This window comes from Rousettus aegyptiacus, unplaced genomic scaffold (assembly GCF_014176215.1).
Source record: "Rousettus aegyptiacus isolate mRouAeg1 unplaced genomic scaffold, mRouAeg1.p scaffold_m13_p_3, whole genome shotgun sequence".
NCBI lineage: Eukaryota > Metazoa > Chordata > Mammalia > Chiroptera > Pteropodidae > Rousettus > Rousettus aegyptiacus.
In genome coordinates, this window is record NW_023416306.1 from 98,753,852 (window position 1) to 98,772,427 (window position 18,576).

An 18,576-nucleotide genomic window follows, 5' to 3' on the forward strand; every position below is an offset into this window, starting at 1 on the left:
AAAGAGATACAAGCCGTCCCTCAAGTAGGTGACAGTCACAGGTGAATTGCTAAGGAAAGGCTGGATGGGAAGAAATGCAACTTCTCTAGGAACACCCGAGCTCCTGATACCACATGATTTCAGGTCTCTAAGGAGGATGTGCATGACTTCCCCAAATGAACAAAGCATCCTCACAGACAAGGTGTTTATTCGATCTTCACAACCACCTCCGATAGATACAACAGGCATTTTTCTGGCTAATGTAAAGATCTGTTTTGGGCCTAAAACAATTCACCTGGTATAAATGATAAAACAATTCACCTGGTATAAATGGTATATCATTTATACCAGGTGAATTGTTTCAAGATTCCAAATTCCATGTAACACTGCAGATAAGTAGGACCTGCACATGGTAGGTGAGAGAGTTAGGTCACACACTGACTCTCGTCCATACACAGTGTCCTTCAGCCTGCGCATGAACCCGCACAGTTCAAGGCCAGTCTATAAACTTTCTCTCCAACACTTAGCACACAACCATTTTGTAAACGGAAAGTGTTTAATAAATTCAGCATTTCCCTGGTTTTCTAACTTAAAAGTCATTATATTCTAAAAAGAAGAGGAAATAAAGTAATAAATTAGTAAAATGTCTGAGCGCCAACAATTTTCAAAACAATCAGAACTGCTGCGTATTATGGCCCAAGAGCCCTTAAACCAAATCAGGCAAAAAGTATATCCCCAGGTGCTTTAGACAGTTCAGGGATCTTTTTTAACTGAAAAGGGAAGAGAACACTATTATCTCCTAGAGACACAGAATTAGAGCTATACAAGCAAAGGAATGTGGTCCAGGATTTTTACAGGTCCAGAATGAGCATGTCCAGAATAAGCTTCCTGTCCCCACACATCAACCTCAAAATGCCTGCATGCTAAAAATTCCCAACAGGCCTGTACATCCCCAAGCCACCCAAGGAAGTACCTCAAGGCTGGGAGTTAACTATTTCAAATCCCCCAAAGAGAAGCAATGCTGCTTCCCACTAAACTTTCGGCTACTCACCTTAAACTGAGGGGAACCATGGGGGAGAAGCAAATTGAACTTCAAAGCCCCTACGAGGCCACCAAGCTCTGCTCAGCAAGGCTGAGGGAGGTGGCAGCCAAACCCACACTGCTCAGGCTTTTGAAGTCTGACCAGCTGCCTCCCATTAGCTGAGCAGTGTAGCCACATGGCAGCTGCTGGTCTTGTGAAGTTCAACTTGCTTGGGCCAAGGCTGCCTATCATCTCAGCAGGGAAAGGTAGGCAGGAAGAGGTGGGTACCGGGAAGTGGAAATAAAGGAAAGCCTGTTATCTTAACTTCAAGCTATGAAAATGGAGCAGAGGTAGAGATAGGAAGTCAAGCAAAAGAAAAGCATCTGAATGTATTTGGGGGATTTTACTTATATAGCTAAAGACTCTGTGAGAAGTATATCGTTTTTCTTCTGATATAGATGAGAGAGCTATTTAATTTAAAAAAATGTGATATAACATGAAGAGCTAAATGTAGATGATAAGTGCACGAAAGTATCTGTACCGAGATTTTGTGAACAAGACACATTATTCGTTTAAAACAATCAGTTTTTGTAAATCCTTAGGGTAATGACACAATAAGGAAAATTTTTCAAGCCCTTCAAGGGTACCGAGACTGTACTGCAGGATTTTGGTGCTTCTGCGCCACCTTGTGGTAGCCACCTCATATTGCAGGTACCAATCCTAAAACGAACAGCAAAGTTCTGGAAGGTGAGCTCTTTAAAAGCTACCCCTATAATACGAACTCAAAACTCTACACACACAATCACTTTTTAGGATCTATAGCAAAAGCTGTCCCTACAGTATGACATACTTTCATTACATGGGAGCCTTGAGTTGCTGCTGTAGACAAGACAATAATGGAATAAGGAAGAGCCTCTCACCTGGTGTTAAAATAACTAGAATGCTCATTGCAGTATTATTTGCAAAAGCATAGATAAGGAGGCAACTTAAATGGCCATCACCATGGGAATGAATAAATAAATTGCGGCACATTAACACAATAAAATATTAAGGAGCTGCTAAAATATGCAGTAAATCTTCATATACTAACAGAAGGATGTCTGAGATATATATTTAGATACAAAAAACGGGTCATTGAACAGTATATATAATATGAATTAAAAATCCTTAAAACATATGCACTTTTACATAAAAAGGTCCAAAAGGGTATAGAATGAACTGTTCATGTTGGTTATCCAAAGTGAGGAGAGTAAACTTTTTACTTTTAATTTTATGCTCTTTTATAGTTTGAATTTTTTCCAGTGAATATAATTGAATGGCTTTTGTTGGTTTGCTTGTTTGCTTGTTTTTACTACAGTCCCACGACTACAGGAGTTGTATGAAAAACAAAATTTGCTCTATGTTCAGCACATGCCCCCAGTGGTCACTCTTGTAACATCCACTCCCTCTTTTTCATGTAATTTCTGCTTGAATAATGGGACTTATATTTTTAATAGGTATAAAGCGCCCATTAATCTTGAAGCAAAAGGCCAATGACTCAACAGAAAAACAAGCTAAGAATGTGAGCAGACATTTCTCAGAAAAGAAATACAAATGACTCCTAAAAATATGAAAAAGGTACTCAACTCTACTTGAAATACAAGCAATACAAACTAAACTACAATAAGATGCCATTTATAACTATTAAAGGGACAAATCTCAACCAGTGTGATAACATTCTCCAATAGCACACCCAAGGATGTGCAGACATATGCACTGTGATGCATTGCTGGGTATAAACTGGTACAATTGGTATCAAGGACAATTTGGCAATACATGAAAATTTTAACTGTGTATAACCTTTGACCCAGAAATTTCAAGTAGAAGGTATTTATCCTAAGGATATTCTTATACTAATTAAGCAAGATGATGAATATCCAAGGATATTCATTGAACCACTGTTTTTAATTGAAAAAGACTGCAATCAACTTGTTCCCATCAATAAAGGACTGGTTAGATACATTGTGGCCTATTCATAAATAGAACACCGCACAGCCACTCAAAAGGGCAAAATAGTTCTATGCTGATCCTGAATTACTGCTAATATAAGTTAAGTGAATAAAGTTAAGGCACATGCATTTGCTTTCAAACACCTGGAAGAGCTCTGAAAGGATATAAAGAGCAGTGGTTGTCTCAAGGGAGGAGAATTGGTAACGGGGGGGAAACAGACGGGAGGCTCACTTTCGATTTTCTTTTTTTATTCCTTTTTTTTATTTACCTTTAGAATTTTGTGTTATATTCATATATGTTAGTCAAAAAACACATTTTAAAAAACTCATAACATATTGCCTGTACTGGTATATCCTTCAAATGCTGTACCCAAATCCATTTTCCATTATGCTCACAGTTATTCTCTCATTTAAGCCAGGGACTCCACCCCTTTGATCTATATCAAGCTGACCAAACCCACATGGAATTTGTGGTTGATTCATGTAACCCTCTGTTTGAAAATAAAATCAAACTTTCAACGAGTCCCCATTGACCCCAGAGAATAGTTCAACGTATTAAAAAGACATTCACTCTCCTTTACCACCTATAAGACTCCAACTTAGTCTCAGCCACATCAAAAGGCTCACCACACATCTCTAACTTGCCCATAAAATTTCCTCCCATATCCTCTCCTCTATTGTCTATCCAACAAATCATATATGGCCTGTGAGATATACATCAAATTACCTCTTTGAGCCTTCCCTACCCTCAGGAAGAACCAATAAAACTTTTCTCTATCCTCTGAACAGTACTTTGCTTATCCTTCAAGAAGTTTAGTGCTCAAAATTGGATTACATTCATCATTTATGAGTCTATTTAATCTATGGTTATTTCCCTTCGATTGCAAATCCCTGGAAGAAAGAAGTCAAACTCATCATCATGTATTCCTAACACCTAAATAACTGCCTGGCACTCACAGGTGCTTAATACATATGAGCTCATAATCACCATTCTCCGTGCCCAACCCAGGTTTTCTCATTTTCAAATTGAATTAAGAATGATGTTTTTCCAAGGCTATTTCTATGTGGTTGGTTAATGTTTGCCCAACATGACATGATGCTATCTATGCAAATTTATCTACCAAGGTTAATCCAAGCCTTTGTGCTTAGTTCTTTTTCTAACTCTTGCACAGCTGTCTGATGTCAATTTTACTTTGCTTTCTCCTACTGGAAACTCTGATTAGCTATAGATTAAAAAAAAAAAAAAACTTTTAGTTTGTTTTCCTACAATTGATTGCATATGATGTGGTGCCCATTTGGTAAGTAAGGCATCCATAAAACTATTTGGGAGATAAGAGTTATCTTTTCAGGAGTAAATGAACATGAAATGAAATCTCTAGAGGGAGAAGCTGCTGCCCTGCTCTGCTGCTTTACTTTTAAGCATTCTAACTTCTAAAGACACTATAGATTCTCTTAAAGAAAAAAAAGTCCAAATACTCTGCCAAGAACCTCTCATGGTGCTTCTATTCAAATGCAGTTTTTGGTGACTTTTGCTTCTTTAGCTAATAAAAAAGGTGATGAGGGAAACAACCTAAATGCCCATCGACAGGTCAATGGATAAAGATATTGTGGTATATCTGTGAGTGGAATATTACTCAGCAATAAAAATGAACAAACAATTAAAACATGCAACATCGATATAAGTATGCTCAGTGAAAGAAACCAGACTCCTCCCAACCTCAGCAAAAAAAAAAAAAAAAAAAAAAGGGAGAGAGAGTATATATTGTTTGATTCCATCTATGTAAAATTCTAGAAAGCACAAACTAATCTAACAGTAACAGAAAGCAGATCCAGCAGGGAAGGGAGGGAAAAGTTAAAAAGGAACCTTTTAGAGGCGATGGATATGCTCGCTATCTTGATCGTGGCGATGGTTTCATGAGTGTATACATTTGTCAATTTGTGGAAACCTGTAAAATTATATACTTTGAATAGATATAATTTATTATATGCCAGTTATACCTCAATAAAGCTGTTTTAAAAAAGTGGACAGAGGAGAGAAAGAAGGGAGTCCATCTAAGAGTAAGTATATAATGCTATTTTAAAAGTGGTTTTCAAACAAGAGGAACATTCAATATGTTCAATACTCACAAAATACCTTTCTAGAATGACATTTTCCTAAAAATGTCATTTTCTAGGAAGATAGAAATTGTATTTTTGAAAGGAGCAGCTAGGTTGCAAGCAGATGATTAATTATCATGGAAAATCATTGATGTATCATTGCAATTTCACAGTATTTCTTACAGTTAAAATAAAGCTCCTTCATATCTCTCACAAAGGTATTGTAAAGCTTTAATTGATTTGTGTTGGTAAAAACCCTTGGTTACCGTCATGGAAAATAATTGAATTAAGTATCAAAATATAAATGTACAACTTTAGTTATTGTTTTTATATTTGTTTTTCTTTACAATAAACATTGCAGAGTGCCAACTCTTCTAACGCATTATTAAACCAGAGGAGATGCTCAACTCAGGGTCTTGCACATCTGTTGATTTAATGTGAAATCATAGAATCTATAAAGATGTTTAAAGAAATTCATGTAGCTATATCTACATACTGAATTATCTTGCAAACACCACTTGTCCACTCACTGAAGAGCAGAAATGACTTATGCAGGGTGAACTAAGGAATACAAATCTCTAAGCTTAGTTGCATACTTTCTTTATGGTAAAGTAGATATTTTTTGTCTTCTTTTGAGTAGAATAACTTAACACTAACTCAGTACCACAGTAAGAAAATACAAAAAAAAAAAAAAAAAAAAAAAACCACTATTGACCAGGAGGACAACGTAGACGTTGTCCTCAGAGAAACAGAGTAACTCAGAGTTTAAACATGCTTAAATAACTAGAGTAACAGACATGGCATGCACTGTAGCAGCGACTCAAGTAACCGTCCTCAAGTATCACTCAATGGCAATGCACGCACACTAGGTCTTCAGTAACTTTTAGACAGTATTATTCATGATTGCAGAAGTAAAATATGAAATTTCAACTTAATATCCAGAGAACAGATCTGGAGACCATAGGCCCTCACTATTTGCAAAGCAGAGATAAAGAAGATGTTCCTGTGTTATCTCTAGTCCAACTAATATAATCAGACATAATCGTGGAAAAAACTCATTCAATAAAGTGTTGATCTTCAGGCAGAAACAAGTTTATTCTTTAAGAGATAAACATTTTAAGAAGGACTCTTTGCTGTGAAGCTAATGTAGAGATTCATAACAAAAGGGACAATGGTTTCTGCATTGTGCGCGAGAATGTCATTACGCAGCAAATATGGATACCTACAATTCATTATGGTCAGCTGCAAAGAGTTCTGCAATTTATAAGGCTAGAATGCAGTAGTCACAAATGATGTGTGGAAATTTACATTTAAACGTAAGTTAATTAGAATTAAAATTCATTTTCTCAGTTGAAATTCAATTCAAGCGCTCAGTAGATACTTGTGGTTAGCAGCTCTCAATTGGATAGTGCAATACAAATACTCCATCTCATTGTAGAAAGTTCTAATGGATAGTGTTGGGTTAGAACAAGGCAGAGGTCAACACAGGGATGCTAAGCAAGGGATTCTGTAATATGGATTTGAGAATGGGACATTGGTTACAAAGAGGCTATGTCACTCAACTTCCAAAAAATAGAGAGACCTTGATTCACAGCGTCTTAGCCTGGCTTTCAATAAAAAGAGTTAAAGTACTCTTTATGTACCCATGCCCTCTGGGACCTCAAAAACTAAATGTGTGTTTTCCATAAAATATTAAATCAAGAGAAATTAAGACAGCACACTTAATGTGAAATAAAGTTCATATACTCCTGTTTAAACACAGATTAGAATTTCTGTCAGAACAATGCCAGTGAAAAGTTGACATTCTAATTAATACAATTTACATTATAAAGCACTGAATATCTTTATCTTGCTATTATGAAATGCCCTCTTAAAAAAAAAAATCAATGCTCTACTCAACAGGGAATTGAGTACTAAGGGCAGTGTTTAAAAACCCTTGTGCACCAGAGGTGTTTGAGGTCACTGGCACTTTTACACACCATCAGCCCAGGTCTCTGAAGAGGGAAGCAATAGGCTCATCCTCTACCACACAGTATTGTCATTCTTTATCACCCACAAGACTGTCTGCATGCTGCAACAGGATTTTAAGGCTGTTTTTCTTGCAATGATATAAAACACTGCAAAATGCAAACACCAAAAAGACTAAAACATATTCTCTCTCTCTCTCTCTCTCTCTCTCTCTCTCTCTCTCTCTCTCTCTCTATCTCTCTCTCCTCTCTCCTCTCTCCTCTCTCCTCTCTCCTCTCTCCTCTCTCCTTCTCCCTCCCCTACACCACCCTCCTTCTCCCCCTGACCCTCTCGCTCACCATCACAGGCAACAGGTCTGGAACCCTGGAACCCTATGTCCTCACACACATGTAGGACTCTCACACAATGCTTTTTTTGATCCAAATTCTGCATGTGTAAGAGGGGCAGAAAATCAAGCCCACAGTTGGGTACCCAAGGATTCGTGTTCATTGCCTTTGTCAATTTCATGCTATCGGTGAAAGGAATAAAGATGAGACCCTTAAAGCCTGAATTTTCATTTCCTACGACAACGTGCTTTTTCTTCATGCTTTATCACACTCCACTACTTGGTTTCCGCCCCTTCATAATTGATATCGGCCATTTGAAGCATTCAGTAAAAACCTCATGAGGTTCATCAAATGTCCCCCAGTCTATAATTCTTATTTCTAACATATTCAGAAGCATATTCATCTAAGTGTTTTCCACTTCCCCTCCATGGTTTTCCCTGTGCACAGGGACGAGTGTGATGACAGTTGTATTAATTATATGCTGAAAAACCCACACAGCAGCAAAAATGATGGAGATCATCGTTTTAAATATTTTATTAAAATAACCCAGTGTAGAACAGATAAAGTGGACCCTCTTGATAATGAGAGGTTCATTAATTTTACAAGAATTCTAGAAAGCTTAGAATGGTCATCAAAATTATCTCTTTCATTTTTTTTTTTTTTTTAGAGAAGTGGAAACCTTCAATTGTTGCTTCAGAGAGCAAGGGTCTAATAAAATTTCCTAAGGTATTTTTTAAATAATTACTTACCTTTTTGGAAAACTTTTTGAAAAAATACCTTAGAATATGAAAGATTTGATTTCATAGTATTATTTAAAATGCCTGTAAATTTTCAGCTTTTGCAGTTTTCTATTAAAACTTGATTTCATTAGCATATGACTTCTAATAAATAAAATTGATATTCTCCATAAACAAAAAAGCAGCACATTAAAATTCTTCCATTACGGACAGCAAAAGCAACACAATCTTGCCTACCAAGTGTGTCTCCAGGTACAGTTTAAGGCTATCCGTTTCTGCTTTAGGGGGTGTCCAATTTTCAGTGGTTTCCATGGCTTCGTTTAACCATTGAATGAATTCGTCCAGCTTGTTTACGAACCCCTTGTGACAAAAAAGAAAAAAGAAAAGGGGGGAAAAGGACAAATCGGTTATTTTTTAAAAGCGAATCTTAAATATTCCAAACCTCACTGATGGCAAAATTGATATCACTTCACTCCCATCCTCATTCCACACTGTAGAATAGATTTTCCACTATTCCTGGCACTAAAATCTATCAAACTGGAAAGAAATTGTCCATGACTCCCTCTCATTTTTTTTTCCTAGGAACACTTGTCTGAGAAATTTGGATTGGACTCCAGGGTGTCATCGTAAAGGTGACCTTGAATCATCAAAACATTTCTGGTGTCTGACAAGCTTCCCTCACCAAAAAATCGGGTCAGGTCTGCTAGGAACACTCACTGGCTTTGGGGGATAAAAGCAGTTTCGTGAAGATGGTGTTCTTTACTCAGAAGCCTGTGGAGTTGAGTTGCCTTAACTGAACTAGAAATCTATTTTTAAGTCACATAAGTGTTTGGAGGGCCTTGGTGACTTCTACTGACAGCCCAAATGCTTGTGACTGAGCCTGGGTTCTAAGAAGCAAGGAAGAATAGAGAAGGTGGGACCAATGAGCCGTATAAGCGCCTGATTTGGTGTGTTCTAGACATAAAGAAATATTCTTGGCTAGGAAGCACAAATCACAATAATCTTGCAATTTTTCAAATAATAGTTATAAAAATTTATTGACCATTTGAAAGAACACATCTGTAGAAACGGATAATATGTTGAAAAAAATGAAACACCAGCTATGAACCTAAGGGAAGGAAACGGGGCTGGGTGCCTGTTTTCCAAGTCTTGGTAAACAGTACCACCTGGAGGTCAAAAGAAGCAATGACAGGTTTCAACATTTGCACTCATGAAGATGGCTTGGGATGCTGTTTCTCTGTTAAACTTAACCTGTTCTTCAGATTTGCTTTTGATTAATTTCGAATGATTCATCTTTTAATGCTTAACGGAATATATCCTGAGACCGAGGTGAGAATAGGTGAAAATTCATTTTCTTTATCATGCTTCTCAGAAATGACATTTTGTTATTATGCTTTCTCCTGGATAATAGTTTAAGATTCATAATCCTTTAATTCAAGCAATTGATTGGCCTCAAAATAATTATTAGAAAAAGAGGAAATGGGAATTGATAAGGGTAGTAAAGAGAAAGGCAGACAAATAACACTTCAGAGACACATTCCAGTCTGTCAAAAGTAGGATGCGGCAGAAATACGGGCCCGGAGGCCCACGGAGCTGGATCAGACTGGCCCGCCTTACTCTGGCGTGTTGCCAACCTATCAAATCTCTCATCCCATGTGGTGGTGTATCATATGTTTTCCCATGTTCCTAAGTGCTACCCAAAGTTTTCTTATTGAAAACATTCCTACTGTGCCAAGTGCCATAGTACAACCGTCCTTTTGAGAAATCTCTAATTTTCTCATACCATGATTTGTTCTAAATGCTAGGAATCCATGCTACATAATTTCTTTTGCCCTTGCTCATACATTTAGTCTGCTAGAAATAAAGTACTTATTCTTTATACTCTCATAATTAAATTCTGTGAAAAATTAGGATATCCTTTAGGACCAAAAGGACTTACAGAGATATCTTCAGAACCTCATCAGAACATCAGAATCTAGGTGGTTGATAATTGTGAGATGAAAATACTATTTTATGGTATTTATAGTATTAAGTAGTATTTATTATTGAATTTGGACTTGAGTTGTTACATCTGTATATATAAATTGGTTTTGAGAAAAATCAGGTCAGGAAGTAAATTATTTTAGAAACAAATGGTTAAATCAAAGACGACAATTAGGAAAAGATGTTATTTGAAATATAACTATGCAGTGTCTTCTCTTCCCCCAAAAAACAAGCAAACAAAAACAATGTGTGGATATATAACTGCATGGGTACCTCATCATAAAAAAGGTTTGTCTTAGCCAAAGAGCATTAGACAATGTGTGTCAGATTTCCTAACAGAACCACGATTACAGAATTAGCTGAAGTTTTTGAGATACTGCTTAGGCAAAACCCACGGGATCCAGAGGAAACTTTCTGGATAATCTCTCTGCATAGCCTGGCTGGACAACAAAACCAAGGCTGTCGGACATAAAAAGGTCCCTTCAAGGCTTTGCTCGGGGTTTTCTCTGAATTTTATCCCATCCTCACCAATTTTCATTTGTTGCACATTTCTTCAACTCTTTCCTTGCCAGTGCTAAAAAGGTTCATCAATCACAATAAAAACTGAGAAATCCCTGTGTTCTTAAGTTGCAATAAAAAGCTAAGCACTCTTCCCTCTTAGGGAAGTCTTAGCTATCCACCTCCCCTCCTAGCCACAAGAACAGGAACAGAAATTGTGAAAGCAAATGAAGCTGGAGTCCATCCGATTCGTGACACCTTCGTCGCCAGCTACGTCTCCACCTCTACCATCCCCTTTATGTGTGTCCTGTCACCGGGGCTCTGTGTAGTGAAGAGTGTACTTTCTACTATCCCCACATCACAGATGCTCTTCTTGGAAAGGCCAAGTAAATGCCGCAGTACACCGAGCCACGAGATACACAGGAGAATTCACATTCGGACGCATGCAGTAAATCTGTAACGCTCATTTTCAGAATGTCTGCTAGAGTGGTACAAATGAAGGAAAATGAGGCTGATACAAGTAACAACACGGGAAAATAAGGGAAATACAAAATTTTACTTATTTTGTAATAAGTAATCCTAGTACAACTACTGATCACTCATTCACTACTTTAACAAATAATTATTAAGTGCCTACTCTGTGTAAAACACATTGCTTCATATTATTGAGAATAAAAAGATAAATATCACTGTAGCAAGATTTTCAGCAGAACATAAAGCATATTTAAGCACTGGCCTACTGAATTCGAGTAATTTTAATCATTTTCTTTTTTTAAGTTTTACAATTAATAGAGAGTTGGCATGCTATCCTGAATTTTCTTGTGAAACGTATTCTGCCTATGTCAGAATTCGGCCTGTACCCAATTTTGTTTCTATTCTTAGTATCTGACCTATCTGCGTTTGTTCCTCTAATATTCTGAGTTACCCGCAGAGTCAAAGTTGACTATAAAAATTAGATTTTCTTCATGACACAATCCAACGCTGCCAGCACGCCACATAAAAAGAACATTTTAAGCACATTCAACTCACTGCTACAGGCTGAGTTACAAGTCTTTGAACGACTACGCTTTAGCCTTTGTTGTTCAAACTCCTGCCAACGTATCTTGTCTGTTCGGTCTCTCCCTGTCATTTTCTACCACTAGTTTCCTCATTGTCCTTTTCTGCCCTTTCTTCCATTACCTTTCTCTGCCTCCCTGCCAGCTGCTCCAGGGGCACACTGAGGGTGACCCAGGCCACTCCCTGAATTGTTTCCTTCTGGGTCAGTCCCTTGCCATACTCATATTTGACACATGCTCTGAGAGTTTGTAAACTCTTGATTAGAGCCAAACCAGGATTCAACCCTGATCATCCTCCTTAGGAGAAAATGGAACACACTTTCGTTTGCATTTTGAAAGTTCTTTAATGAAGTGATTTGGAAAAAAAATCTTACTTTTAAACTTTCTAAAGCATTGATCTCTTGAAAGACTAAGAAGCACAGTGAAAGTGCATGCAGATGTACACTTACAGGTTTGCAAAAAATGATTTGCTAGAGCCCTCATCTGGTCAACATAATCGATGAATTAATTTATATTATATTAAGTTTATACTTGAGTCTTGCAAGTAGCTACACTCTCATGACAGGTTAAAAATGCCCACCATTTCTCTTATTTTCCTATGTATTTCTCTCCTACAACAAACCTAGTTTGGTTAAATATAAATTGTGTGTGTGTGTTGGGGGGTGGTGTGTGATTACTGTTGCCATCTGGCAAGGCTGTGATGTGTAGCAGGAATAAAAAGTAGAGCCTTCCTTGCCCCATATGGGACCAGGAAACGTGATACAGTAGGAAAGGAGATGTGGTCTCTGCCTTACAGAGGTGAAAGCCTACGGGAAATTTTTATAGAATTATGTAATTTTTAGACCAAATAGAGACTGAAAACTAATTCTCTAAAAGGGGAAAGGAGACGTATATAACAGGAAGTGGATGCTATGTTGTCACCATCAGTCTGTGAAGTGGTGCCGCTTACATGCTGGTTTTACAGATGGGAACACTGAGGGTCAAAGAAGGTGAGGGACCTGCCCAGTGTCAGAGTAGGGACTGCAACCCGTATCTCACTTCAAAGTCTGTGTCTCTCATGGTACCACATTGAACCCTAGAAACAGCACTTCTAGAGACACGTTTCGGATCCAGATGAAGGAGACGTAACATCTCTTCCCACAGTCTTGGCAAAATGCTCTAAGCTCTAAGTCCCTCCCCCTTCACATTCACCATTGTCTGTTACTTCTTCTGAAAGGGGATCTGTGATGAGGCAGATGCTTAACAAGAAACACATACTTAGGTAAGGGTAGGAGGACAGCAATTTCTTTTCATCAAGCAAAAATCACTGTAAACTTCATTTTCAATTTACAGAAAATTTAGAAGAAAATTTAAGGCAGTTACATGCTTGAACTAGCCCATTCTACCAGTGTCTCAATTACAGGTAAGTCTGACTCAGTTTAATCACAGAGATGGCCCTTGGTTCTCAGGAAGTGGTTCAGCCAATGACCTGAACTAATTATTTCCTTTCGGTGTATGTTGTCTGGATGTGCGTGTGACTGTGTGTGTGTTCATCCCCTGAAGGGTGCAGATTTCTCTGTAGACAGAGAAACTGAGCATGGTGTCAATGGTCAACTGCTTTCAAACAGGGACCTGCTGAAGGAGTATCAAGAAAGTGAACTACTTTCACTATTTTTACAAGAAAATTGATCAGCCTTTGCTGTTGCATCTTTTAACCCATTAAAAAGTCTTTACTACTCTCTTAGTCTTCCAAGATTAAAAGATTCAGTGAACGATCTCAAATGAACAGCGCTAGCTGAAACAATAAGTAATCTCCACACAGCTTTCACTAAGTGCCAGGACCTTATAAAAGTATTTTACATACCATAGATCATCTAGGTCTCGTAAAGACCCTGTGAGCTGGGTACTACTTTCACCCCCATTTTACAGATTAGAAGGCTGGGGCTGTGAGAGGTGAGGAGATCTGCCCGATGCTATCTGGCTAGAAGGTAGTAGACTCAGTACCTGCATCTGGAGAGCCTCACTAGCACCACATGAAATCATGACGGGCCAGCTGATTTAACAATCTGTTAAAGTCCCTGGCACAAATTAGAAATTGAAAAACATTTAAATGAGAATTAATTATGAGGGACAGGAGAGGGTATATTAAAAGAGAAAAAAAAAATGCTCATCATGAACCGGTGTGGATAATGTTAAGAGAACAGTTGCTACAATCAGACAAAACTGAATTGGATTCCAGGATCCATCTACTTCTTACTAATAATGTAAACTAAATGAGCCACTTAATGTCTCTGAACTTCGGTTTCTTCATCTGTAAGACAGGGACAGTTATATCCACATTGGGTTTATGTTAAGAGAAAATATATTTTAAAGACTGATGTTAAAACTATGGCTTGATAAAGAATTTTTAGAAGCCATTCCTAAGCAATATGTTTCAATTCGATCTTTTATCTCATTCGCTTAAAATTTTTTGATGTTCACTTAGTAAACAGCACTGAGCTAGGTACCTCAGGGGAGATGAATGAGAGGAGTCCCCACAGTGCCACCACATGAGGTGGCACCAACCATTCTGGGCGTTCAGAGGAGGGAGTCATGACTTCTATCTCGGATCATCAGATAAGGCAACATGGAGGGGCAGCATCTGAGCCTGCAGGCTAGCGAAGACTACCCTATTGCCTTATCTGAGAAGACAGTCCAAAGGGGATCAAATTCCTCTATTAACACCCACAAGTTTAAGGAAAATCTGGCCTAACTTTTCAGAATGAGACACATGCTTTGAAACCATTCTTTACATGAGCAATGGCTACCGATGAGTAGTTACAATCCTCTCACCCTACCCACAAGGGAGCTTTATTTAGCCTTACCTGCTAAAATTAGAACTCTATTTAGAAGCAAAATTATACATTGAGGTTCTGTGGTTATCTGCCAACATATATATTTCATCTTCATTTTTTCTTAATTCTTATGCACACAGTTCCTATACAAAATGACTCATTTAAATGTTTACACAATAGGACGCAAATGCAACCTACCTTTCCTAACCACATATCTATGTATTTAATGTGCCACCAAGACTCAGAGGCTCAAGACAAAATACTAGGGAGCTAAAAGTGCTGTTTTGGATTCTACCACCTCACACTTTTACCCACATTTCTACCTACAATATCCAACACAGTACAATTACTCGACAGAAGGGAGGATATGACATGTGCTTTTAAAAGAACTGTTGAAGAGAAGATGAAATGGTGTAAGGCAGTTTTAACTCTGATTCCACAAGAAAACTCAAATACTGAAATGTTTCATGAAAAACTTAGCTTCTTTTCTAAAAGTTGAAATGGGAAATCTTTAGAATATAAAAATAGTCCTGATAAAAATTGTCCCAGAATAAAGGTAAGAGGCTGTCAGTTGGAAAGAGAAAGCAAAAAGGGCAGAGAATGGTATAATCTAAAACTGACCAGGAGCGAAGTTGTATTCTGAACTGACAATTTTAAGGGCAAAATAAAATTGAAATGTATATCACCAAAGTCTAATAAAAACAAGGATGATTTAAAGGAATGGGGAATAAACTAGAACTAATAATAGGCTAATAGTAATGGAACATTTATATACCAGGAACTTATTTAAGCCTTACCACAACTCTATGCTATAAATCACCCAATCCCCATTTTATAGAGAACACACTGGAGCCTAGACAAGCTCACATACAGCTGTCAGGAGTGAAGCTGGGACCTTCCCAGATAGTCTGACTGCCCTAAGCTTTGCTCACTTATTCCAGGTGAAACCTTGACTCAAGCACCTCCAGTCCTCCAGGAGCACTGAACAAAAGGATCAGATCACTGGGATCTGCCTTTAAATCCCAAACGAGGACGTGAGATGCTCACACCTTAGAATTTGGAATTATGATAGTTTAATGGCATAATTGTAGATTTTTCATATGCGGTATTAAAAAATAACAATACTTAACACTTGGGTGCTGACTATCTACCAGCTAACCTTCTAATAACTTAGGAGCCATTTAATCTTCACAGATTTCCTTATTTTATAAACGAAGAGGCTGAAGCACAGAGGAGCAAGGTAATTTATTAAAGGTTATAAAGCCATTAAATAGATATTGAGTAACTCTGGTCCAGAGTCCAAGCTGTCAACTACTATGCCATACTGACTTTCTAACCAGACTTACTCCCACAAAGTTCACAGAGAGAAAAACAAAGCACAGCAACACCCACTGTCATTCCTTCTTACTTCCCAAGCCTCTGTGAGAACCCCACCCTTGGCCACACAACTTCATCCATTCGCCTCACTGAAAAGTGCTCTCTTTTCAGGCCTCCTTTTTCTCTCTCTTGATTACTGTTTCATTTTTGCCTTTTACCTCTCTTTCCTCTTCTCCAAGCCCCTCTCCTCTCTTGTTCTCCACTCTTGTCTCCTTTCTTCAGCTCCCCTCCCTTTCTCTCCTCTTCTTTCTCTCTTCTCATTCCTTCTCTCTCTTTTCCTACAGCTCAAAGTCTCCCCCCCCCCACCCCCTTGCTGGAGCTAACGGTGGCTTTTAACAAACAATATTTCCTGATGTAAAGTTCTAATGAAAAGGGCTGACTCCTTAACAATGAAGTGCAGAGCTGAAATGTTATAATCCTGTGTTTGGACTAGATCTAAAACCTGTTTCGTAAGACCTCGTAAATCAAATATCTGGGACAAGAATGCACATGATTAGTGAGACTGTTCATAGGATGCTAAGGTCATTCAAAAAATTACCTGTGATTATTGAGTGGTTGTTTATCTAAACATTCTAAATTTTATTTAAGGAACATACAGTTCTTTAGTAATAAGAAAGTTAATATTTTTGGGGAAAAAAATGGAATTCCATGTGGAGAATTTATCATGCTGAATGAGCAAGAAAATAGCCTACTTTCTTCCAGAGAACTTTGGGGCAGCGAGTCAGTAAAAGGTAACACTTGGCATGGCACTATTGGAACCAAGAAGACAGAAAGTGGTATCAAAATATGTCTGCTTAGAAAAGGGAAAAGGAGACGATTTCCCATGCAGGATGGAAGAGCAGGCCCAGTCTTCAAAAGGCCCTTAGGTCTCATTTAGTTCAATGCCTCCCATTTTACAAACAAGGAAACTGAGGCTCAGAATGATTAAGTACATCACTGATAACACACAACCAGTGCGTAGCTGAGCCAGAAGAACTCAGGTGTTTTGTCCTCAAGTATAGAGCGCTAATTGTTCACTTTAAAGAATTCATAGACATCCTCTGGACAAAATATCTAGAGTTAAAAAAAATAAAGGACAAAATGAGAGTTTTTAAGAGTAATATAAAATTTTAGAGTACTATCAGTTTAGCTAACTGTGTACACCACCTAGATTGGATAGCATTAGGCTAGCTGAAATAAATTAAATTGCCTTTTTTATTTGAACTCCATGTGTGTGTGCCCAGTGTACAAGTGTGTATTAGGTTCTCAATTCACAAATTATTTATTGAGAGCTTACTATGTATCAGATATTGTATAAAGGCCTGGAACTCACATAAATGACCTAAATTCTTCTCATATAGAGGTCAGAGTATGGTTATAAAATCAAATCGTGATGTGTGTAATAATGTAGATCAACAGTTCTCAAACTTTTAGCCTTAGGGCTCCTTCGGACTATTAAGAATTACCAAAGGCCCCAGAGAGCTTTTATTTCTGTGGGTTATAACTATCAATACTCCTTTTAGAAATTAAAAAAATATTTGTTAAATCATTTATATATGACAATAATTTATTAAATGTTAATATAACACATTGCTAGAAAAAATAGTGAAAAGACTGATATTCTTTTCAAAAATAGTGAAAAGACTGATATTCTCTTAGCTGTATGCAAATCAGCTGTATGCTCCTCTCCCACCAAATGATCCCAACCAATTGATGCCTTTCCAACGAATGTGATCTTGCTGTTTGGGGCTAGAAATAATTGTAAGAATTAAACAGGTCAAAACCACCAGTAGAGCTGATTAGTTATCAACAGTAGAGCTCAAGATCAGTTATACTGAAATTGAAATCCTATTCAATAAACATTTCTCCACACCTAAAAAAAAAAATGTTTTCATCTTTAGCAGTCAGGGGTTTGAAGGACAATTCTAAACCTATCAGAAGCCTTTTCTTTTTCTTCCCAAAATACATTGTAAGGACCCTCTCTCTAGTTAAAGAGTGCTGTGGGATTATTAATTATAGGTATATAATTGTAAATATAATAATATATGTAAATACAAATTATAAATAAATAAGTACATATTATTAATAAGGTTGTTGTATGACAATATTATAAACTAGAAGGTCGCTTTTATTTCTTTGAACACATATTTATAGCATAACTTCCCTTACAGAGAAGTGCATTAACTAAAATTATTGGGCCAATTAGAGGAGAATTATCTCTAACATAAGAATCATCTGTCAAGGCAGGAGACCCAGAGTCTCACAGAGAAGACGGGTTTGGAAATGTAGGACAACCGAGGCAAATCCCATGAAAGGGGAGGGGTGACCTTAATCATTGTGGGTGGGGGTCATGTAGGAGCCTAAAGCTTAATAATGACCAAGATGGCTGAAGATGGAAGGAGGAAGCAGAATGGTAGCATTTGATCCCCAAAGTCTGGAGTCATCTATATAAAAGGAGCCGCTTCAGCCTAACTCCTCCTTTTAGTAACAATAACAACCACACACCTCACATATATTGAATGTCTGCTGCCTGCTAGGTACTGTTCTAAGCTCTTCACACATTTCAACACATTTAAGCATCACAACAACTGTATGTAAAAGATACATTTTTAACTCTATTTCGTGGGGATGGAAAGTGGGGCACAGAGAGTCCCCAAGTCACTTGCTCAAGATAACATAGGTGATAAGTGGTAAAGGGGGGACTTGGGCTTAGGCAACATGGCTTGAGAGCCTGCATTCTTAGGCACCGTCCAGC

At 37.7% G+C, this 18,576-nt stretch overlaps 1 protein-coding gene across 8 annotated transcripts in view; it reads right to left on the reverse strand.

The window, feature by feature from the left end:
* Positions 1–18,576, reverse strand: part of AKAP6 (A-kinase anchoring protein 6) — a 504,258-nt gene that overhangs the window by 210,499 nt on the left and 275,183 nt on the right. For all 8 annotated transcript variants that reach the window (XR_001594257.2, XM_036239030.1, XM_016123631.2 and 5 more), the window contains one exon: positions 8,354–8,476. Coding sequence is in view for 7 of the 8 variants with exons in the window: in XM_036239030.1 (XP_036094923.1) it covers positions 8,354–8,476 (123 nt within the window). In the remaining variant the exon portion in view is untranslated. The remainder of the gene's footprint in view (positions 1–8,353; positions 8,477–18,576) is intronic.